This window comes from Salmo salar, chromosome 19, assembly GCF_965601325.2.
Source record: "Salmo salar chromosome 19, fSalSal1, whole genome shotgun sequence".
In the NCBI taxonomy this organism is placed as follows: domain Eukaryota; kingdom Metazoa; phylum Chordata; class Actinopteri; order Salmoniformes; family Salmonidae; genus Salmo; species Salmo salar.
In genome coordinates this window covers 89,068,949-89,093,801 of record NC_138309.1, presented here as the reverse complement: position 1 = coordinate 89,093,801, position 24,853 = coordinate 89,068,949, and the positions used below count along the sequence as shown (strand labels likewise).

At 43.3% G+C, this 24,853-nt stretch overlaps 1 protein-coding gene and 1 non-coding gene across 3 annotated transcripts in view; one reads left to right on the top strand and one right to left on the bottom strand.

The window, feature by feature from the left end:
• Window positions 1-1,906: 1,906 nt before the first annotated feature.
• On the bottom strand, window positions 1,907-1,982 carry trnap-ugg (transfer RNA proline (anticodon UGG)). Its single transcript has one exon. It is a non-coding gene; the product is annotated as a tRNA-Pro (tRNA).
• A 3,394-nt stretch (window positions 1,983-5,376) lies between these two features.
• The window catches only part of LOC106579751 (procollagen-lysine,2-oxoglutarate 5-dioxygenase 2), a 129,685-nt gene continuing 110,208 nt past the window's right edge, over window positions 5,377-24,853 (top strand). For both annotated transcript variants that reach the window (XM_082966025.1, XM_045702853.2), the window contains exon 1: window positions 5,377-5,616. In XM_082966025.1, coding sequence (XP_082822151.1) covers window positions 5,517-5,616 — 100 coding nt within the window. In that variant the 5' untranslated portion in view covers window positions 5,377-5,516. The remainder of the gene's footprint in view (window positions 5,617-24,853) is intronic.

Here is a 24,853-nt window from a genome sequence, read left to right as displayed (position 1 = left end):
GTAGAGACATCACCAACAAACTAACATGGTCCAAGCACACCAAGCCAGTCGCGAAGAGGGCACAACAAAACCTATTCCCCCTCAGGAGACTGAAAAGATCTGGCATGGGTCCTCAGATTCTCTAAAGGTTCTACAGCTGCACCATCGAGAGCATCCTGACTGGTTGCATCACTGCCTAGTATGGCAACTGCTCGGTCTCCGATTGCAAGGCACTACAGAGGGTAGTGCGTACGGCCCAGTACATCACTGGGGCCAAGCTTCCTGCCATCCAGGACCTCTAAACTAGCACTAAAGAGACAGTTATAAATGTCAGGAAACTAACGCTAAAGAGACAGTTATAAATGTGAGGAAACACCAAAGTGACAGTTATAAATGTAAGGAAACTAACACTAAAGTGACAGTTATAAATGTGAGGAAACTAACACTAAAGAGACAGTTATAAATGTATGTGGGTAGAACCGACGGTGGCTACTGATAGTGTCTAATATTTAAGCTAGAGACACTATATGTGCAAAAGTATGTGGACACCCCTTCAAATTAGTGGATTATAAAGATCGATCAAAAGATCGTCTATTGTCAGATGTAACACTCACTACCGAGTTCCAAACTGCCTCTGGAAACAATGTCAGCACAAGAACTGTTCATCAGGAGCATCATGAAATGGGTTTCCATGGCCGAGCAGCCGCACGCAAGCCTAAGATCACCATGCGCAATGCCAAGCGTCGGCTGGAGTGATGTAAATTTCACAGCCTTTTGACTCTTGAGCAGTGGAAAAGCGTTTTCCTGAATGATGAATCACGCTTCACCATCTGCCAGTCCGACAGATGAATCTGGGTTTGACGGATGTCAGGAGAACGCTACCTGCCACAATGGATGGTGCCAATTGTAAAGTTTGGTGGAGGAGGAATTCGGGCTAGGCACCTTAGTTGCGGTGAAGGGAAATCTTTACGCTACAGCATAAAATGACATTCCAACTTTGTGGCAACAGTTTGGGGAAGGTCCTTTCCTGTTTCAGAATGACATTGCCCCCAAGCGAGGCCCATATAGAAATGCTTTGAGATCGGTGTGGAAGAACTTGACTGGCCTGCACAGAGCCCGGACCTCAACCCATTCGAACACCTTTGGGATGAATTGGAATGACGACTGCGAGTCAAGCATTGTCGCCCAACATCTGTGCCCAACCTCACTAATGCTCTTGTGGCTTGCAAGTACGCACAGCAATGTTCCAACATCTAGTGGAAAGCCTTCCCAGAAGAGTGTAGGCTGTTATAGCAGCAAAGGGGGGACCAACTCCATATTAATGCCCATGATTTTGTAAGGAGATGTTTGAGGAGCAGGTGTCCATATACTTTTGGTCACATAGTATATCTGTTTTTTGCATCGGCTATGTCTCAATGTTCTTTGTTTTTCTCTACAACCCCCAAACGCGTCTTGGGACTCGTCTGAAGTCGAGACATCCTGTCTGAGAACACCTCTTCTAGCCTTGACAACACCTCCTCTAGCCTTGACAACACCTCTTCTAGCCTTGACAACACCTCCTCTAGCCTTGACAACACCTCCTCTAGCCTTGACAACACCTCCTCTAGCCTTGACAACACCTCCTCTAGCCTTTACAACACCTCCACTAGCCTTGACAACACCTCCAATAGCCTTGACAACACCTCCTCTAGCCTTGACAACACCTCCTCTAGCCTTTACAACACCTCCACTAGCCTTGACAACACCTCCACTAGCCTTGACAACACCTCCTCTAGCCTTGACAACACCTCCTCTGACATTGTTCGTAACTCTTAAAATAAAACTAGAATTAAAAACCTTCTTTACATTTTAGTAGACGCTCTTATCCAGAGCGACTTACAGTAGTGAATGCATACATTTCATAAAAACTTTTTTTTCTTTTTCGTACTGGCCCCCCGTGGGAATCGAACCCACAACCCTGGCGTTCCAAACACCATGCTCTACCAACTGAGCCACACGGGACCTTCTTGGTACCAGTCCAAGTGAAACATGGATTTCATGGCATTGACCTTTAGCTGTGTGTTACCAGGCACCTCGGAGGCTAAACTATTTCACTCATAAACTATTTCTCTCTCTCCCTCTCTGTCTGGGATACCTCTGCAGGAGTAGCTGAATGATGTCATAGACTAAGGAAAGCCTGAAAGTCATCCAAACTACCATTTCCAGACATGGGCTACGGCCTGGGGCCCTGGGCACATGATGTACTACACTTAAGACGTCATAGACCTGAATAAGAGAACACATGTGAGAAATAGCCTACTCACACTGAAACAGCTGAGCTTCATTAAAACATTAATTTACTGCATCTAGCTGTCTCCTATGGTCAAATACAATGCATTCGGAAAGTATTCTGACCCGTGACTTATTCCACGTTTTGTTACGTTACAGCCTTATTCTAAAGTTGATTAAGTTGTGTTTTTCACTCATCAATCGACACACAATACCCCATAATGACGAAGCAAAAACAGGTTTTTAAACATTTTTGCAAACGTTTTAAAATAAAAAACGGAAATTTCACATATTCAGAGCAGCCTGAAATCTTCTTGGGTATGACGATACAAGCTTGGCACACCTGTATTTGTGGAGTTTCTCCCATTCTTCTCTGCAGATCCTCTCAAGCTCTGTCAGGTTGGAAGGGGAGCATCGCTACAAAGCTATTTTCAGATTTCTCCAGAGATGTTCAATCGGGATCAAGTCCGGGCTCTGGCTGGGCCACTCAAGGACATTCAGAGACTTGTCCCGAAGCCATTCCTGCGTTGTCTTAGCTGTGTACTTAGGGTCGTTGTCCTAGCCTGATTCCAGTTCCATATAAACTATTACAGAACTAGCCTTATTCCAGTTCCATATAAACTATTACAGAACTAGCCTTATTCCAGTTCCATAGAAACCATTACGGGACTAGCCTGATTGCAGTTCCATAGAAACCATTACAGGACTAGCCTGATTCCAGTCCATAGAAACCATTACGGGACTAGCCTGATTCCAGTCCATAGAAACCATTACGGGACTAGCCTGATTCCAGTTCATAGAAACCATTACGGGACTAGCCTGATTCCAGTCCATAGAAACCATTACAGGACTAGCCTGATTCCAGTTCCATAGAAACCATTACAGGACTAGCCTGATTCCAGTTCCATAGAAACCATTACAGGACTAGCCTGATTCCAGTTCCATAGAAACCATTACAGGACTAGCCTGATTCCAGTTCCATAGAAACCATTAAGGGACTAGCCTGATTCCAGTTCCATAGAAACCATTACAGGACTAGTCTGATTCAGTTACCTCAATCAATGCCTAACTATCAAATTAAATTAGCTAAATAAATCATGGAATTGTGTGATGTAATTTCAGGTCGAGAGACAACTGTTTGTTTCTTCGTGGTTCTCGCTTTGAGTAGAAGTTGATTTTATGCCCTCAGCTTTTGTTTCCTCTCTTTAAAAAAAATATAATAATCCTTGTTCCATAGTACACAATAGTTTTATCAATTTATCATCTTATATCAGTTTCTAAAAGTTGTAGCTTCCGTCGTCCTGATCTAGCTTAACTTTTGGGCTCCCGAGTGGTGCAGCGGTCTAGGGCACTGCATCTCAGTGCTAGTGTCACATCCTGACCAGTAAAAGGGGTTATTTGTTATTGTAGTTTGGTCAGGACGTGGCAGGGGGGTATTTGTTTAGTGTGTTTCGGGGTTTGTTGGGTAATGTTCTATGTTAGTCTATTTCTATGTCTGTGTCTAGTCATTCTATTTCTATGCTTAGTTTATTGGGTTGACCTTCAATTGGAGGCAGCTGTTCCTCGTTGCCTCTAATTGAAGGTCCTATTTAATAGGGGGGTGTTTTCTTTGGGATTTGTGGGTAGTTGTTTCTCTGTGTAGTCATTTTGTCCTTACGAGACTGTTTTTTTCGTCGTTGTTTTGTTAATTTGTGTTCACGTCTTTTTCCCTAAATAAAAAGGAAGATGAGCATACATTTTGGTCCACTCCTTACGACGAACGTGACAGCTAGAGGCATCACTACAGCTGTTTCACAACCGGCTGTGATTGGGAGTCCTATTGGGCGGCGCATAATTGGGTTAGAGTTTGGCCCGGGGTAGGCCGTCATTGTAAACAAGAATTTGTTCTTAACTAAATAAAGGTTAAATAAAATGTAATTAACTGTGTGTGGTTCCCACCAGTTTGATTTAATTCTGATTGAACAATTTTTTTTTTTTTTTTTTTCTGAAGAAAAAAAAAGTGTTTCTCACAGTTGTCATTGAAATACTATTTCCTTTTTCCAGCCATTCGAGTCAGAACTGTTAGAAGAACTGAGGAGAGAAGAGAACGACAGTTAACCACACAGGCCTCATGTTTTTCAATCACTATGGGGAGGGAGGAGGGGTAGGGGTAGGCTACTTACTTTAGAGCGGTAGGGGGTTTGTCAAACACAGCTGTATTTGTTCAATCACACTTTCACACCAAGCTTCTCTCTCGCATAATTCAATTAAATTTGAAGGGGCTCTATTTGCATGGGAAATATGTGCTTACATTGCCAAAACATCACAAACAAAAGTTTCAAATGAATAGAGACATTTCAAATGTTATATTATTGGCTATATACAGTGTTGTAATGGTGTGCAAATAGTTAAAGTACAAAAGGGAAAATAAATAAACATAAATATTTACAGTGGTATTTGTTCTTCACTGGTTGCCCTTTTCGTGTGGCAACAGGTCACAAATATTGCTGCTGTGATGGCACACTGTGGTATTTCACCCAGTAGACATGGGAGTTCATCAAAATTTGATTTGTTTTCCAGTTCTTTGTGAGCCTGTGTAATCTGAGAGAAATATGTGTCTCTAATCTCTCTCTCTCTCTCTCTCTCTCTCTTAATTCAAGGGGCTTTATTGACATGGGAAACATATGTTAATGTTGCCAAAGCAAGTGAAGTAGACAATAAACAAAAGTGAAATAAACAATAAAATATGAACAGTAAACATTACACTCAGAGAAGTTCCAAAAGTATAAAGACATTTCAAAATGTCGAATTATGTATATATACAGTCTCTCTCTCTTTCTCTCTCTAACTTTCTCTAACTCGCTCTAACTTTCTCTAACTCTCTCTAACTCTCTCTATCTCTCTCTAACTGTCTGTTAGGCCAACATCCAACACTACTGGAAGAAGTAGCCAAGTGGTTACAGTTGCAATTAAGGAACCACACCTTTAGCTTTCTGTTCTCTCTCTGAATAACAGTATTTATTCTAGCAATCCCTGGGGGCTTAACCAACTGTTGCCTCACTCTCACCCAGCTCTCTCTCTCTCCCTCAAAGTTTGGCTGAAGGATTTAAAAAAAAAAAAAAAAAAATGGACTTCTATTATCGCGAGAGGAGAGCCAGTAAGCCGTCGACCCCAAGGTGGGCGTCCTGACCACTGGCGCACAGCAGACAGGCGGAGGAGAAGCGACGGATCGGTCAGTCCCCTAACCCCCGCTCTGCAACAAGGGACTGCCTGAAAACCCACCAAAAGACATGGAGTATGTGAAGTTTGGTGTTTTATTATGGTTTTCCTGGGCACAGTTTATTTCCAATGCCCACTCAGCCGACAGCAGTCAACAGCCATTTCCAACAGGTAAGCTGCTTTAGGCTATTATTTAAACTCTTCTGGTCCTATAGCCAACACTGAATTGAAGTCGTTTTGTCTTGTTTTGGACACTTTCTCTACATATTAATAGTTTATCTCCTAATAAATGTGCTTATTTTCTAAAATGTTACTTTATTATCTTGCTATGGTGAGCGATGTCTATCCACTGATCTGTGATCAATGTTAAGAGATGTAGTATTCAGAAAATACATCATGTTACGCGAGGAAGCGCAGGTTCACCGTAACAGCTCTTGGTGTGGGACAATTACACGTCTGCTGTGTTCGCGAAGTGGAACATGCTGATGTCAAAATTACACGATAGGACTTTCTCTCAAAGGGAAAATAAACGTCCGTTGCTCTGCAGTTTCTCACATTTTCATCCTTAAATTAATGTTCTGGTTTAATATATAGTGGAGCGGCACATTTTTTTATCTCCCTATAGGAAATGTTTTCGAATCCAAATCCAAATAATAATTGTAATCTAATATTAAGATGTAGAAAGTTACACGTTTACCAGTCTTTTGTAGAAGTATTCTGTAGTTACCAACAAACTTTTAAACTTTCCACATACATGTATTAGTTTCAGTGTGTTTTCTCATGAGCTTGTCTATCTTGAATTAATCTGTAGACTCACGAGTTTGCTATAATGCTGTGCTGCAAACTGAATGAGAAGGCCTCCTTGTTGGAATTATTACAATAGTACTAATTCAACTGAATCCTCTCTGTATGTGTGCGCACCACAGCCTTCTGCCTAGAGGTCTGGACCCTTATGGCACAGGTGATAGTGTATTTTCCATTTGTACTTCCACCACAGTAATTACTGGTTCAATCCCTACTCCAGCTGCCCCAGCCCTATTCTCGTCCATCAGCCGGGTAGCAATTGAGGCTGAGGACCTGGACGCCAGCCCTGATACCATCCTCCCATCGCTCCATCCTAATCGTTTGATCATATAGCATCATAGCAGGCTACGCTAAGTGGCCTCACAATAAACCAGTCAAAAACTCCATAATAAAACAATTCTACAGAGAGGGCGTGCTAAATCACTTTCTTAGCACGGCTGTGCTGCGGTACGGAGGCGGCTGGCTGTGCTGCGGTACGAGGCGGCTGTACGGAGACGGCTGTGCTGCGGTACGAGGTGGCTGGCTGTGCTGCGGTACGAGGCGGCTGTACGGAGACGGCTGTGCTGCGGTACGAGGTGGCTGGCTGTGCTGCGGTACGGGACAGAACAAAGTACCGTAGATCAGCACAGCCGTGCTAATAAAAAAAACGTCATTTTACACAACCTCGAGTGTTCAATTGCTTTTCTACAACGGGTTACCAATTAAATAAAAAACATTATTTTGATCAATGTACGCATAGGCTACTATTTCATCCCTCAACGAAAATATAAGCCAAGAAGTCCCGACACATCTATGGTTGCTAGCCAGGCCGGCTGGCTGTTCATCCGATCGGTCAGGTTGCCAAAATCGTGACCCAGTCGCAAAGTATTTTTTTGTTCTATGTCATTCGTTCTAAATGTTCCATCTCTTATCTCTCGCTAGCTAGCCAACTACGACTAATGCGGTCAAGTCAAACCGTGCAGCTAGAATAACAGCCAAGTAGCTTCATTTCATTTAGTTTGACCAGTTTTTTCTGTCGATATTTCTTTGTGTATATCCATAAAAAAATAAAAATAATAAATGCTGATTAATTTGAACTGAGTGAGAGAAAAGATGTCAGTCTCGTCCTGCCACGTTAATTGTCAATAGGACAGTGAAGCAAGGGGGGAAATAATGTCTAAATGCTTTTTACAGTAGAGATCCAAGTTAATTTGTTGACTTGCTGCTGGTCCTGATGGGACACTGGATGAGCATGAATTTATCAGATGGAACAGAAAACAAGATGCCCATTTAAAAAAAAATTTTTTTTGCATCATAAGTTTACCCGTCCTAAACAGTTTAAAAACAAAAAAAATATTTAGTATCTCAACCAAATCTCAACGCTTGTTTTGACCAACCCGTTATGGAATTAGGCCTAAAAAAAAAAACATGGACCCCAATGAAGTACAACCTGCTACTACATACAGAAGTTAGGACCTCACAGCTCAGCTGTTCAGAGTGGGAACTGGGATATATTTAGGTATAGTAGACTGAATGAAACCACCCCAGAAGGGTTAGAACTTGATGTACTTCATCAGTAAACATGGCACGTGTCACTAAATTGCTCTGTCAATTACTCTGTAATCATTTCAGTAAAACATAACTGCTTAAAGAACACAGGGCTGCTTGTTAAAGCCGCTCAGCCTAGGAGCCAACTGTAGCCATACGTGTTGAGAGACTCTGCATCATGACAGCTTTATGTTTAGATGTAAACTAGTGTTACTACTTATTATTAACAGTACAGTGGTGTTGTGAGGTCTGGAGGAAACTACAGCCCCCAGAAGCCCTTTCTCTCTCTCATACACACACACACACTAAGCCATTTATGTCTAGCCCCTCTCCTTCTGCTTATAGTTTAGGGGGAGGTGGGGTGGGGGATAATTACACCCTTGGATAGTCACTTTCACAAACCAGCTACGCTGCAGAACAAAACATCTCTCTGAAAAAGGCTTTCAGTTGGCATATTTCATTACATTGGACATGATGCAATCAGTGTTTTTGGTAGTTAAGTAGCCCAGGGCTTTGGCTCAAAATAATAATGTAAGTTTATCGCTGCTATTTCTATATTTCTTCCACCTCTTTCAAAGTAATGGATTAAATCTGTCTGTAAACGCTGTGTGTTACAGGATAAGCATCTAACTGTTCACAATTCTGGAAACTGAACTGGGCCAGGGAGACACTAAATTATTTTTTTTTCCCCACTCTGAAACATTTAACATTTAATCTCCACATCAAACAGCTTCTGTCACTATTTAAAGAGTGGCTTTACGATTGGAATTAAAAAGCTTTATGAGTCTATATCAATACTGGGCTGCAAACGATGACAAAGCTGAACATGCTCATCTGATATTTTCACTTTCATTGACAAAGAAAGATACTTTTTAGTTTTATATTGTGAAGGAAGTCCATCTGTCCTCTATATTCTCTCTGTCGTCTATATTCTCTCTGTCGTCTATATTCTCTCTGTCCTCTATATTCTCTCTGTCCTCTATCTCTGTCCTCTATATTCTCTCTGTCCTCTATATACTCTCTGTCCTCTATATTCTCTCTGTCCTCTATCTCTGTCCTCTATATTCACTCTGTCCTCTATATTCTCTCTGTCGTCTATATTCTCTCTGTCCTCTATATACTCTCTGTCCTCTATATTCTCTCTGTCCTCTATATACTCTCTGTCCTCTATATACTCTCTGTCCTCTATATACTCTCTGTCCTCTATCTCTGTCCTCTATATTCACTCTGTCCTCTATATTCTCTCTGTCGTCTATATTCTCTCTGTCCTCTATATTCTCTCTGTCCTCTATCTCTGTCCTCTATATTCTCTCTGTCGTCTATATTCTCTCTGTCCTTTATATACTCTCTGTCCTCTATATTCTCTCTGTCCTCTATCTCTGTCCTCTATATTCTCTCTGTCCTCTATCTCTGTCCTCTATATTCTCTCTGTCCTCTATCTCTGTCCTCTATATTCTCTCTGTCGTCTATATACTCTCTGTCCTCTATATTCTCTCTGTCCTCTATCTCTGTCCTCTATATTCTCCCTGTCCTCTATATTCTCTCTGTCCTCTATCTCTGTCCTCTATATTCTCTCTGTCGTCTATATTCTCTCTGTCCTCTATATACTCTCTGTCCTCTATCTCTGTCCTCTATATTCTCTCTGTCCTCTATCTCTGTCCTCTATATTCTCTCTGTCCTCTATATACTCTCTGTGCTCTATCTCTGTCCTCTATATTCTCTCTGTCCTCTATCTCTGTCCTCTATATTCTCCCTGTCCTCTATATTCTCTCTGTCCTCTATCTCTGTCCTCTATATTCTCTCTGTCCTCTATATTCTCTCTGTCCTCTATATTCTCTCTGTCCTCTATATTCTCTCTGTCCTCTATATACTCTCTGTCCTCTATATACTCTCTGTCCTCTATATACTCTCTGTCCTCTATATTCTCTCTGTCCTCTATATTCTCTCTGTCCTCTATATACTCTCTGTCCTCTATATTCTATCTGTCCTCTATCTCTGTCCTCTATATACTCTCTGTCCTCTATATACTCTCTGTCCTCTATATTCTCTCTGTCCTCTATCTCTGTCCTCTATATTCTCTCTGTCCTCTATATACTCTCTGTCCTCTATATTCTCTGCTGTCCTCTATCTCTGTCCTCTATGATTCTCTCTGTCCTCTATACACTCTCTGTCCTCTATATTCTCTCTGTCCTCTATCTCTGTCCTCTATATTCTCTCTGTCCTCTATATTCTCTCTGTCCTCTATATACTCTCTGTCCTCTATATTCTCCCTGTCCTCTATATTCTCTCTGTCCTCTATCTCTGTCCTCTATATAGTCTCTGTCCTCTATATACTCTCTGTCCTCTATACACTCTCTGTCCTCTATACTCTCTCTGTCCTCTATCTCTGTCCTCTATACACTCTCTGTCCTCTATATTCTCTCTGTCCTCTCTATTCTCTCTGTCCTCTATATTCTCTCTGTCCTCTATAAACTCTCTGTCCTCTATATTCTCCCTGTCCTCTATATTCTCTCTGTCCTCTATCTCTGTCCTCTATATTCTCTCTGTCCTCTATATTCTCTCTGTCCTCTATATTCTCTCTGTCCTCTATATACTCTCTGTCCTCTATATTCTCTCTGTCCTTTATCTCTGTCCTCTATATTCTCTCTGTCCTCTATATTCTCCCTGTCCTCTATATTCTCTCTGTCCTCTATCTCTGTCCTCTATATTCTCTCTGTCCTCTATATTCTCTCTGTCCTCTATATTCTCTCTGTCCTCTATATACTCTCTGTCCTCTATATTCTCTCTGTCCTCTATCTCTGTCCTCTATATACTCTCTGTCCTCTATATACTCTCTGTCCTCTATATACTCTCTGTCCTCTATATTCTCTCTGTCCTCTATATACTCTCTGTCCTCTATATACTCTCTGTCCTCTATATACTCTCTGTCCTCTATATACTCTCTGTCCTCTATATTCTCTCTGTCCTCTATCTCTGTCCTCTATATTCTCCCTGTCCTCTATATTCTCTCTGTCCTCTATCTCTGTCCTCTATATTCACTCTGTCCTCTATATTCTCTCTGTCCTCTATATACTCTCTGTCCTCTATATACTCTCTGTCCTCTATATTCTCTCTGTCCTCTATATTCTCTCTGTCCTCTATATACTCTCTGTCCTCTATATACTCTCTGTCCTCTATATACTCTCTGTCCTCTATATACTCTCTGGCCTCTATATTCTCTCTGTCCTCTATATACTCTCTGTCCTCTATATTCTCTCTGTCCTCTATATTCTCTCTGTCCTCTATCTCTGTCCTCTATATTCTCTCTGTCCTCTATATACTCTCTGTCCTCTATATACTCTCTGTCCTCTATATTCTCTCTGTCCTCTATATACTCTCTGTCTTCTATATACTCTCTGTCCTCTATATACTCTCTGTCCTCTATATACTCTCTGTCCTCTATATTCTCTCTGTTCTCTATATACTCTCTGTCCTCTATATACTCTCTGTCCTCTATATTCTCCCTGTCCTCTATATTCTCTCTGTCCTCTATCTCTGTCCTCTATATACTCTCTGTCCTCTATATACTCTCTGTCCTCTATATTCTCTCTGTCCTCTATATTCTCTCTGTCCTCTATATTCTCTCTGTCCTCTATATACTCTCTGTCCTCTATATTCTCTCTGTCCTCTATCTCTGTCCTCTATATTCTCTCTGTCCTCTATATACTCTCTGTCCTCTATATACTCTCTGTCATCTATATTCTCTCTGTCCTCTATATTCTCTCTGTCCTCTATATACTCTCTGTCCTCTATATTCTCTCTGTCCTCTATATACTCTCTGTCCTCTATATACTCTCTGTCCTCTATATTCTCTCTGTCCTCTATATTCTCTCTGTCCTCTATATACTCTCTGTCCTCTATATTCTCTCTGTCCTCTATCTCTGTCCTCTATATTCTCTCTGTCCTCTATATTCTCTCTGTCCTCTATATTCTCTCTGTCCTCTATATACTCTCTGCCCTCTATATTCTCTCTGTCCTCTATCTCTGTCCTCTATATTCTCTCTGTCCTCTATATTCTCTCTGTCCTCTATATTCTCTCTGTCCTCTATATTCTCTCTGTCCTCTATCTCTGTCCTCTATATTCTCTCTGTCCTCTATCTCTGTCCTCTATATACTCTCTGTCCTGTTTGACACTTTCTGATTTAGAGTACAGCATGAACTGGCGTCTGGTGTGTGTGTGTGTGTGGACATGTTTAACCGTTTGATTTAGTGATGTAGTGGACTGAATCAGGGTCACACAGAGTGTTTCTTGGTTGTCTTAATTAAACAAATGTACTTTGAAACAAAAGTGTCCACCTCACACACATGAATCAGGAAGAAGCCTGGACCATGTCCGATATAGGGTTGGCAATTATTACATTTTGACTTTTACATCCCAATATTCCACTTGAATATTTAACAAATATAACAAAACAGATTATTTATTTATTTTATAATAGGGAGAGAGGCAGAGGGAGAGATGTGTTTGGGCGTCTTTGTGTTGAAATTCAACCACAGAGTAGATTGAGTTTGCTTTTCTCTTAAACATTCTCAGCAACGTCGACTGCTAGACCGTAAAGCTTTCAGCGTTTTTAAATCTGTGAAAAGCACAAACCTGACCATAATAGGTTGAAATGGAGATGCTTAACTTTAATTGCTGTGAGTTCTGGGTGTGTTAAAAAAACATTAATGATTGGACCAGACTATAGCAAACGTTAGCTTCTAGAAACCTCTCTGTGAAAATCCTTCCCATTGGTCAAGATGACGACACAAAGTGGAAACTTTATCCTTAGGGCTGATGTCTTTCATCACTAAAGTGATATTATAACAGAGTTTGTTTGTAATCACGTTTTTAACATTCCAGTAAAAGCTGGATGGTGTCACAGTGTAGATGTCTTTGGATCGTCGGGTTTGCAGCTGTCCGGTTTCTGAGCTCGGGCTTTCCTCTAACCGTCACACAGGAAGACTGAGAGGCACTCTGTACCATTTATGTGTCCTAACCGGCACACTATCCCCTATGAGCCCTGGACAACAGTAGTGCACTATGCAGGGTGTCAGTTAGGACGTGACCTCTGGGACATTATGACGACCTTCTGTGAACATTTCACACGGAGAAAAAGGAAACTCCAACTTAGATGGCATATACCCATACATTCTATGGTTTATAAAGATACCCATACATTCTATGGTATATAAGATACCCATACTTCTATGGTTTATAAAGATACCCATACATTCTATGGTATATAAAGATACCCATACATTCTATGGTTTATAAAGATACCCATATATTCTATGGTATATAAAGATACCCATACATTATATGGTATATAAAGACTGAGCTGTAATACCAGATACCCATACATTATATGGTATATAAAGACTGGGCTGTAATACCAGCCACCCATACATTATATGGTATATAAAGACTGAGCTGTAATACCAGATACCCATACATTATATGGTATATAAAGACTGAGCTGTAATACCAGATACCCATACATTATATGGTATATAAAGGCTGGGCTGTAATACCAGCCACCCATACATTATATGGTATATAAAGGCTGGGCTGTAATACCAGCCACCCATACATTCTATGGTATATAAAGACTGGGCTGTAATACCAGATACCCATACATTATATGGTATATAAATGCTGGGCTGTAATACCAGCCACCCATACATTATATGGTATATAAAGACTGGGCTGTAATACCAGCCACCCATACATTATATGGTATATAAAGGCTGGGCTGTAATACCAGATACCCATACATTCTATGGTATATAAAGACTGGGCTGTAATACCAGGTACCCATACATTCTATGGTATATAAAGACTGGGCTGTAATACCAGCCACCCATACATTATATGGTATATAAAGGCTGGGCTGTAATACCAGCCACCCATACATTATATGGTATATAAAGACTGGGCTGTAATACCAGATACCCATACATTCTATGGTATATAAAGATACCCATACATTCTATGGTATATAAAGACTGGGCTGTAATACCAGATACCCATACATTCTATGGTATATAAAGACTGGGCTGTAATACCAGATACCCATACATTATATGGTATATAAAGACTGGGCTGTAATACCAGCCTAGTACTGATAAACCTAGCTAGGAGGCAAAGCCTACTGTTGGTCTTCTAGGAACATTGTCACATGTCACTGCATCCAAGCGTCCTTCTCTGTAAACGGATGTGTTTGACCTGTTTTTCTTCTTGGTGTTAGTTGTGTTTGTGGCATTCGTCTGTTTACCATCAAATGTCATATGATTAACTAGCTGGCCGTTCCCATGGCAGCGTAGCTAACTGGCAAACCCCAACCTTAAATGACGGATGACATCGCATTTCGGTGGTGGTGGCCATGTTTTTACCATAGAGGAAGGCTTCCTTTCTCCCCTTCTTCCTTCTCCACCTTCCTCCTCCTCCTCCTCTTTCTCTTCCTTCTCCACCTTCCTCCTCCTCCTCCTCTTTCTCTTCCTTCTCCACCTTCCTCCTCCTCCTCCTCCTCCTCCTCCTCCTCCTCTTTCTCTTCCTCCTCTTCTTCCTCCACTTCTCTTCTTTCTCCTCCCCTTCATTCTCTTCCTCCACCTCTCTTCTTCCTTCTCCTCTTCCTCCTCATCATCTTATTTCTCATCTTCCTCCTGCTCCACTTCTTCTTCCTTCTCCTCCTCTTCCTCCTCATCATCTTATTTCTCATCTTCCTCCTCTTCCACTTCCCTTTCCACTTCCTTTTCCTCTTCCTTCTCCTCCTCCTCTTCCTCAACTTCCTCTTCCTTCTCCTCCTCTTCTTCCTCCTCTTCTTCCTTTTACTCTTCTCCATTTCCTCATCTTCCATTTCCTTCTCTTCCTCCTCTTCCCCTTCCTTCTCCACTTCCACTTCGTCTTCCATCTCCCTTTCTCCTGTACATAGTTTCTAGTCCCTTAGTGTCTCTCCTCCTCTCATTCCCCTGTCCTCCTTCTCCTATTTCTCCTCTCGTCCCCCTGTCCTTCCCCTTCTCCTCTCCTCCTCTCATTCCCCTGTCCTTCTCCTCCTCCTATTTCTCCTCTCCTCCTGTCCAAACACACCAAGACAGTCGTGAAGAAGGCAAGACAACGCCTCTTTCCCCTCAGGAGGCTGAAGATATTTTGGCATGTGTCCTCAGATCCTCAAATTTCTAAAGCTGCCCCGCCATCACAGGTTGGTACGGCAACTGTTTGGCCTCCGACCGCAAGGCGCTGCAATGAGTAGTAGAGGTCTTCATGGATTCACCTGAACTGAAATACCGGAGACTACCGAGACTACTGGAGACTACCGAGACTACTGGAGACTACCGAGACTACTGGAGACTACCGAGACTACCGGAGACTACCGGAGACTACGGAGACTACCGGAGACTACCGGAGACTACCGAGACTACTGGAGACTACCGAGACTACTGGAGACTACCGAGACTACCGGAGACTACCGGAGACTACCGGAGACTACCGAGACTACTGGAGACTACGGAGACTACCGGAGACTACCGGAGACTACGGAGACTACCGGAGACTACTGGAGACTACCGAGACTACCGGAGACTACCGGAGACTACCGAGACTACTGGAGACTACTGGAGACTACCGAGACTACCGGAGACTACCGGAGACTACTGGAAACTACTGGAGACTACCGGAGAATACCGGAGACTACCGGAGAATACCGGAGACTACTGGAGACTACTGGAGACTACCGAGACTACCGGAGACTACCGGAGACTACCGGAGACTACCGAGACTACTGGAGACTCCCGGAGACTACCGAGACTACCGGAGACTACTGGAGACTACCGGAGACTACCGAGACTACTGGAGACTACTGGAAATTACCAAGACTACTGACAACTACTGGAGACTACCGGAGACTACCGAGACTACTGGAGACTACCCGAGACTACCGGAGACTACTGGAGACTACCAAGACTACTGGAGACTACCGGAGACTACCGAGACTACTGGAGACTACCGGAGACTACCGAGACTACCGGAGACTACCGAGACTACTGGAGACTACCGGAGACTACCGGAGACTACCGAGACTACTGGAGACTACTGGAGACTACTGGAGACTACCGAGACTACTGGAGACTACTGGAGACTACTGAGACTACTGGAGACTACCGGGACTATTGGAGACTACTGGAGACTACCGAGACTACTGAGACTACTGGAGACTACTGAGACTACTGGAGACTACTGAGACTACCGAGACTACTGGAGACTACTGAGACTACTGGAGACTACAGAGACTACTGGAGACTACTGGAGACAACTGAGACTACCGGAGACTACTGAGACTACCGGAGACTACCGAGACTACTACTACCCGAGCCGGTCTAGATCCAGAATTCGAAATAATGTCTGTGTCGGATCTGATGTCATTGGATCGGATCTGATGTCATTGGGTCGGTGTAATTTTAACTGACTTGTCCAGACTGTCTATCTTTCCTGTTGCATAACTAACTAAAGGTTAAATAAAATAAATATATGTACATAGCTACCTCAGTTACCTCTCCGCTGCACGTCGACTCAGTACTGGGTTCCCTGTATATAGCAATGGTATTTTTACATATCATTTTTATGTGTTATTCACTGTGTATTTATTCTTCGTGTCACAATAAAAAAAAATGTTATTACATTTTTTTTATATCATGCCTTTTAACTCTGCATTGTTGGAAAAGGACCATTTCCCTGTTAGTCTACACCTGTTTTATAGGAAGCATGTAACAAATCACATTTGATTTGAGTGAAGGCAGATGAGGAAGGGAGTAGCTGAGTAACTCTGGCAGATTAGTACCATATATTTCATTGGATGATCTCTTAAACGGCAACGTGAAACGTTTATTCTGTAACACCTCTGGCATCTCTTCTAGCCTGCAATAAAGCCGTCTCTGTAATGTCACCACGGATAATTATCACACTTCGATGTTGATGGTGTTGGCAACTTGCTGTGACACTCACCTGTAGCACCGAAAGACACTGTATGGTGACAGAGGGAGACTATGGAGAGAGCTAAACCGTGAACTGACCGCTAGGTGAAGGATCCTCCATTACTGGTCCTGGTGCAGTATGTTATCAAGAATGGAGAAAATAACCCAGGTAGCACATAACGTTCTGAGAACAATGTGTTTCTCAGAGCTTGGTGAGAGTGTGGTTGTCCTATGGTTATTTTTGAATTAAAAACCTTCCCAAAACTTGATTGGCTATGGAACATTCTCAGGACATTTTAAGGAACTTGACCAAAAAAAAACAAAAAAAAAAAATGTAATTTTCTTGGTATTTTATTACTTTAACAGAAGGTTTTCCTAAAAGTAAAAACATGTTACATTTAATTGTTTTGACTTTGGGTATGTTCTAAAATGTTCTAAAATTCTTCCAAGAATGTTTAAGAAAGAACGTTCTTCTGTGGGAACTTCAGTACTTCAGCAAAACGTAGCATCATACAGGGATGATTGCTGTTATTTTGAAAGTTACAATATCTTGCAAACTTGATTGCTGACTTGCAAAAACATTTTTGGGACTATGTCAAAAATGGACTATATCGTTTTTTTTTTGGGGGGGGGGGGGGGTGGAGTTTTCCTTTTATACATTAATCGGAGGCTTTCGCTGGTTACAGAAGTCATCAGAAGTCACTCTGTTAGTATCAATGGTGACATAATAGTTAATAGAGGAAACAACTGGGCCAGGGTTTAAATGCATATTACCAGAAACCACCAGTAATGAGATAGGCTGACTGTAATCATCTCTGGCTGCTGTGCACATGAGAGGGAATTCATGATAGGCTTGATGGAAAGCATTTGGAAAAACGGTTTCATTAGCAAACATAAAGGGTAATGTAGAGGCAGCCTTAGAAACAGAGTAACCATGAACGATGAAAATAACATCCCAAGATGAGGAGACACATCAATGTTTCACCCGGGGGAGGGAGACTAGCCCGAGAAGTGGATTGGGGATGTAAAAGGTGGCATATAACGGACATAACAAGAGGATGTGCACAGATAGCTCTCTTGGGGCTCAGTGGAAGAACGAGGGTAAACAGGAGATGTAGTCCTGCTGCTAAGGTATTCCAAGCCCGGGGGATCAGGGTCGAGAAAGGCCCCGATTAGACACAGAAGAACAGTACAGCTGGACCACCCTGACTCAGCAGAGAAACTTCTTGGAGACACCAGGAATCTGAGGCACTTGGCAGCAGAGAGTCAGCGTAGAATCCGTGTGGAAACACTGAGGCCCAGGGGAGCTGGACCGTCGTGAACGCTCAGCGGAGAAGCATCAAGGAATCCACCAAGAGACATGCAATCTCAGGTTCCAGAGGGACAGATTAGCTGAGACACTGTCAGCTGGCAGGTGAATCAAAGTAGGGGAGACGGGCAAAAAGCTACATTGTTTGTAAAGATAATTTAGTATAGCCTAGATGTTAAGCTGGACTTTAATGGGTAGGCTCCAAACAGCAAATTGTAAATAAGACACAGGTAGGCTATAGACTGTAGATCAACTAAAGGAAAGCGCACGGGGAAAACACCAAACACCTACGAGGACAGGTCATCATGCAAGGTTACGCCATCTTGTATTAGCTTAATTTCCATGTGTCCTATCTCTGTCTATCTGTGTCCTATTTCTGTCAATCTGTGCTTGGAGTTTAAAAAAAAAGTTAACCCAAAATAATCTAGCAGTGTTATTAAAAGTCTTCTTGAAACATTCAGTACAGAGTTTTAAGGAAGTTATTAAAAAACCTCAAAATAATCGTTAATAAAACCTCAGAGGGAAAAGATTCAAGGAACCAGAGGGAAAAGATTCAAGGAACCAGAGGGAAAAGATTCAATGAACCAGAGGGAAAAGATTCAAGGAACCAGAGGGAAAAGATTCAAGGAACCAAAGGGAAAAGATTCAAGGAACCAAAGGGAAAAGATTCAAGGAACCAAGAGGGGAAAAGATTCAATGAACCAGAGGGAACCAGATTCAGAGGAACCAGAGGGAAAAGATTCAAGGAACCAAAGGGAAAAGATTCAAGGAACCAGAGGGAAAAGATTCAAGGAACCAGAGGGAAAAGATTCAAGGAACCAGAGGGAAAAGATTCAAGGAACCAAAGGGAAAAGATTCAAGGAACCAAAGGGAAAAGATTCAAGGAACCAAAGGGAAAAGATTCAATGGAACCAGAGGGAAAAGATTCAAGGAACCAAAGGGAAAAGATTCAAGGAACCAAAGGGAAAAGATTCAAGGAACCAGAGGGAAAAGATTCAAGGAACCAGAGGGAAAAGATTCAAGGAACCAGAGGGAAAAGATTCAAGGAACCAAAGGGAAAAGATTCAAGGAACCAAAGGGAAAAGATTCAAGGAACCAGAGGGAAAAGATTCAAGGAACCAGAGGGAAAAGATTCAAGGAACCAGAGGGAAAAGATTCAAGGAACCAGAGGGAAAAGATTCAATGAACCAGAGGGAAAAGATTCAATGAACCAGAGGGAACCAGAGGGAAAAGATTCAAGGAACCAAAGGGAAAAGATTCAAGGAACCAAAGGGAAAAGATTCAATGAACCAGAGGGAACCAGAGGGAAAAGATTCAAGGAACCAAAGGGAAAAGATTCAAGGAACCAGATGGAAAAGATTCAAGGAACCAGAGGGAAAAGATTCAAGGAACCAGAGGGAAAAGATTCAAGGAACCAAAGGGAAAAGATTCAAGGAACCAAAGGGAAAAGATTCAAGGAACCAGAGGGAAAAGATTCAAGGAACCAAAGGGAAAAGATTCAAGGAACCAAAGGGAAAAGATTCAAGGAACCAGAGGGAAAAGATTCAAGGAACCAAAGGGAAAAGATTCAAGGAACCAAAGGGAAAAGATTCAAGGAACCAGAGGGAAAAGATTCAAGGAACCAGAGGGAAAAGATTCAAGGAACCAGAGGGAAAAGATTCAAGGAACCAGAGGGAAAAGATTCAATGAACCAGAGGGAAAAGATTCAAGGAACCAGAGGGAAAAGATTCAAGGAACCAGAGGGAAAAGATTCAAGGAACCAGAGGGAAAAAATTCAATGAACCAGAGGGAACCAGAGGGAAAAGATTCAAGGAACCAAAGGGAAAAGATTCAAGGAACCAAAGGGAAAAGATTCAAGGAACCAGAGGGAAAAGATTCAAGGAACCAGAGGGAAAAGATTCAAGGAACCAGAGGGAAAAGATTCAAGGAACCAGATGGAAAAGATTCAAGGAACCAGATGGAAAAGATTCAAGGAACCAGAGGGAAAAGATTCAAGGAACCAGAGGGAAAAGATTCAAGGAACCAGAGGGAAAAGATTCAAGGAACCAGATGGAAAAGATTCAAGGAACCAAAGGGAAAAGATTCAAGGAACCAGAGGGAAAAGATTCAAGGAACCAGAGGGAAAAGATTCAAGGAACCAGAGGGAAAAGATTCAAGGAACCAGAGGGAAAAGATTCAAGGAACCAGATGGAAAAGATTCAAGGAACCAGAGGGAAAAGATTCAAGGAACCAGATGGAAAAGATTCAAGGAACCAAAGGGAAAAGATTCAAGGAACCAGAGGGAAAAGATTCAAGGAACCAGAGTGAAAAGATTCAAGGAACCAGAGGGAAAAGATTCAAGGAACCAAAGGGAAAAGATTCAAGGAACCAGAGGGAAAAGATTCAAGGAACCAGAGTGAAAAGATTCAAGGAACCAGAGGGAAAAGATTCAAGGAACCAGAGGGAAAAGATTCAAGGAACCAGATGGAAAAGATTCAAGGAACCAGAGGGAAAAGATTCAATGAACCAGAGGGAAAAGATTCAATGAACCAGAGGGAACCAGAGGGAAAAGATTCAAGGAACCAGAGGGAAAAGATTCAAGGAACCAGAGTGGAAAAGATTCAAGGAACCAGAGGGAAAAGATTCAAGGAACCAGAGGGAAAAGATTCAAGGAACCAGATGGAAAAGATTCAAGGAACCAGAGGGAAAAGATTCAATGAACCAGAGGGAAAAGATTCAATGAACCAGAGGGAACCAGAGGGAAAAGATTCAAGGAACCAGAGGGAAAAGATTCAAGGAACCAGATGGAAAAGATTCAAGGAACCAGAGGGAAAAGATTCAAGGAACCGAGGGAACCAGAGGGAAAAGATTCAAGGAACCGAGGGAAAGCAAATGAGCTGGGAAGGCTCTTTCACTGAGGCAACTGAGTGATGTGGAGCGAAAACAACTCTCGAAGTTGACAAGTAGCCACGGTTTAGTTTACAGGCCTACAGCGGTTGTTCCATTAACTAATGGCATCACAATGACTCATTTATGAAGTGTGGTGATTGCCTTTAAAATTTCCCAGTTACATGGATCCCAGCAGGGTTACAATTTCTACCGTCTGCGGGGTAAATAATGTCTACCACATATGGACTATCTGACCCACACGTTAGGTTTCGTTTCCCTGGTCTCAGCACGGTATTTCCCTTAACTATTAGCCCAACAACTGGTCGACCCGGCGTTGCTACGGTAACACGGGGCTTGTGACCCACACAGGAATAACTACCATAATTGTCGTCATTACGCCTGACAGGAAATCGACCCGTTGGATGTTCCTTCTCTTTTTCCACCTCGTAATAGTTTTTTTTCAGCGTTGGGGGAAAAAAATTAATAAAAATGATTTTGGTTTAGGTCTCGGGTAACTGATGGGTTAGCCTGCAGAAACTTCTGCATCTGCCCAGGCTACAACTTTGTAACTGGTGATGTCATGCTGCATGCTACGGTTGAGGTCTTTATGGGTTAGGGACGTCATCAACACAATCCCCCTTCCGTGGTCACAGCCCAGCCTGCCGATGATGTGTTACAAGGTAGCGTGGATTACGGCACATGATGGAAGGAAGCTTTTCCAAGGCCCACTACAAAGAATGTTCTATTTTTAGTTGTGAACAGCTAAAATAATTTCTGACTAACAAACTCCCAGCATGCAATCCTTCGTTTCCTCTGATTGGTGTGTTCCGACCGAGCCCCAGCCCTCAATGAGATGTTATTGCTGGAGCTATAAGTGGGAACATATGGAGTCTTCACTTACCTACTAGGTACAGACTGACTGACTGGCTGACTGGCCGACTTGACTGACTGGCTGGCTGGCCGACTTGGCTGGCTGACCGACTTGACTGACTGACTGGCTGGCCGACTTGGCTGGCTGGCTGGCTGGCCGACTTGGCTGGCTGGCTGGCTGGCCGACTTGGCTGGCTGACCGACTTGACTGACTGGCTGGCTGGCTGGCTGACTTGGCTGGCTGACCGACTTGACTGACTGGCTGACTGGTCTGACTGACCAACTGGTCTGACTGACAGGCTGGCTGACTGGCTGACTGATTGACTGGCTGACTGATTGACTGGCTGACTGATTGACCTGTCTGACTGACCAACTGGTCTGACTGACAGGCTGACTGGCTGACTGGCTGACTGACCAACTGGTCTGACTGACTGGCTGGCTGACTGGCTGACTGATTGACTGGCTGACTGATTTACTGGTCTGACTGACCAACTGGTCTGACTGACTGGCTGGCTGACTGGCTGACTGACTTGGCTGACTGGCTGACTGGTCTGACTGGCTGACTGATTGACTGGTTTGACTGACAGGCTGGCTGACTGATTGACTGGTTTGACTGGCTGGCTGGCTGACTGGCTGACTGATTGACTGGTCTGACTGACTGGCTGACTGGCTGACTGGTCTGACTGGCTGACTGATTGACTGGTCTGACTGACAGGCTGGCTGACTGATTGACTGGTCTGACTGACTGACTGACTGAGCTGGCGACTGTGACTGGCTGACTGATTGACTGGTCTGACTGGTCTGACTGGCTGACTGATTGGCTGACTGGCTGGCTGGCTGATTGGCTGGCTGACTGATTGACTGGTCTGACTGACTGGCTGGCTGGCTGATTGACTGGGCTGACTGGCTGACTGGTCTGACTGGCTGACTGACCAACTGGTCTGACTGGCTGACTGATTGGCTGACTGGCTGGCTGGCTGGCTGGCTGGCTGACTGGCTGGCTGACTGGCTGACTGACCCCCCACAAAATATGTGACCAAAAGTATGTGGACACCTGCTCGTCCAACATCTCGTTCCAAAATCATGGCCATTAATATGGAGTTGGTCCCCCCTTTGCTGCTAGAACAGCCTCCCCTCTCCTGGGAAGGCTTTCCACTAGATGTTGGAACATTGCTGCAGGGGGACTTGCTTCCATTCAGCCACAAGAGCATTAGTAAGGTCGGGCACTGATGTTGGGCGATTAGGCCTGGCTCGCAGTCGGCGTTCCAATTCATCCCAAAGGTGTTCGATGGGGTTGAGGTCAGGGCTCTGTGCAGGCCAGTCAGGTTCTTCCACACCGATCTGTGCATGGACCTCGCTTTGTGCACGGTAGCATTGTTTTGCTGAAACAGGAAAGGGCCTTCCCCTCACAAAGTTGGAAGCGCAGAATCATCTAGAATATAATTGTATGCTGTAGCATTAAGATTTCCCTTCGCTGGAAGTAAGGAGCCTGAACCATGAAAAACAGCCCCAGGCCATTATTCCTCCTCCACCAAACTTTACAGTTGGCACTATACATTTGGGCATATAGTGTTCTCCTGGCATCTGCCAAAACCCATATTCGCGGTTTGTTTGTGGCTGCTCAGCCATGGAAAAACCCATATGATGTTCACATTGCTTCCAGAGGCAGTTTGGAACCCGGTAGTGAGTGTTACAACTGAGAACAGATCATTTTTTTACGCACTACGCGCTTCAGCAGTCCCATTCTGTAAGCTTTTGTGGCCTACCACTTCACGGCTGAGATGTTGTTACTCCTAGACGTTTCCCAATTCCCAATTATAGCACTTACAGCAGGGTAGAAATTTGCCCAACTGACTTGTTGGAAAGGTGGCATCCTATGATGGTGCCACGTTGTAAGTCACTGAGCTCTTCAGTAAGGGCCGTTCTACTGCCGGTATTCGTCTATGGAGATCGCATGTCTGTGTGCTCAGTTTTATACACCGGTCAGCAACGGGTGTGGCTGAAATAGCCGAATCCAGGAATTTGGAAGGGGTGTCCAAATACTTTTGTATATATTTTGTCTATGTACAGTATACATATACAGTTGAAGTCGGAAGTTTACATGCACTTAGGTTGGAGTCATTAAAACTAATTTTTCAACCACTACACACGTCTTGTTAACAAACTATAGTTTTGGCAAGTCGGTTAGGACATCTACTTTGTGCTTGACACAAGTTATTTTTCCAAGAATTGTTTACAGACAGATTATTTCACTTATAATTCACTGTATCACAATTCCAGTGGGACAGAAGTTTACATACACTAAGTTGACTGTGCCTTTAAACAGCTTGGAAAAATCCAGAAAATTATGTCATGGCTTTAGAAGCTTCTGATAGGCTAATTGACATCATTTGAGTCAACTGGAGGTGTACCTGTGGATGTATTTCAAGGCCTACCTTCAAACTCAGTGCCTCTTTGTATGTAACTGTATTTCACCTTCCCCCTATACATATCTACCTCCATCACTCCAGTATCCCTGCCCCCTTCCCCCTATACATATCTACCTCCATCACTCCAGTATCCCTGTCCCCTTCCCCCTATACATATCTACCTCCATCACGCAAGTATCCCTGTCCCCTTCCTCCTATACATATCTACCTCCATCACTCCAGTATCCCTGTCCCCTTCCCCCTATACATATCTACCTCCATCACTCCAGTATCCCTGTCCCCTTCCCCCTATACATATCTACCTCCATCACTCCAGTATCCCTGTCCCCTTCCCCCTATACATATCTACCTCCATCACTCCAGTATCCCTGTCCCCTTCCCCCTATACATATCAACCTCCATCACTCCAGTATCCCTGTCCCCTCCCCCATACATATCTACCTCCATCACGCCAGTATCCCTGTCCCCTTCCTCCTATACATATCTACCTCCATCACTCCAGTATCCCTGTCCCCCCCCTATACATATCTACCTCCATCACGCCAGTATCCCTGTCCCCTTCCCCCTATACATATCTACCTCCATCACTCCAGTATCCTTGTACATTGTTAAT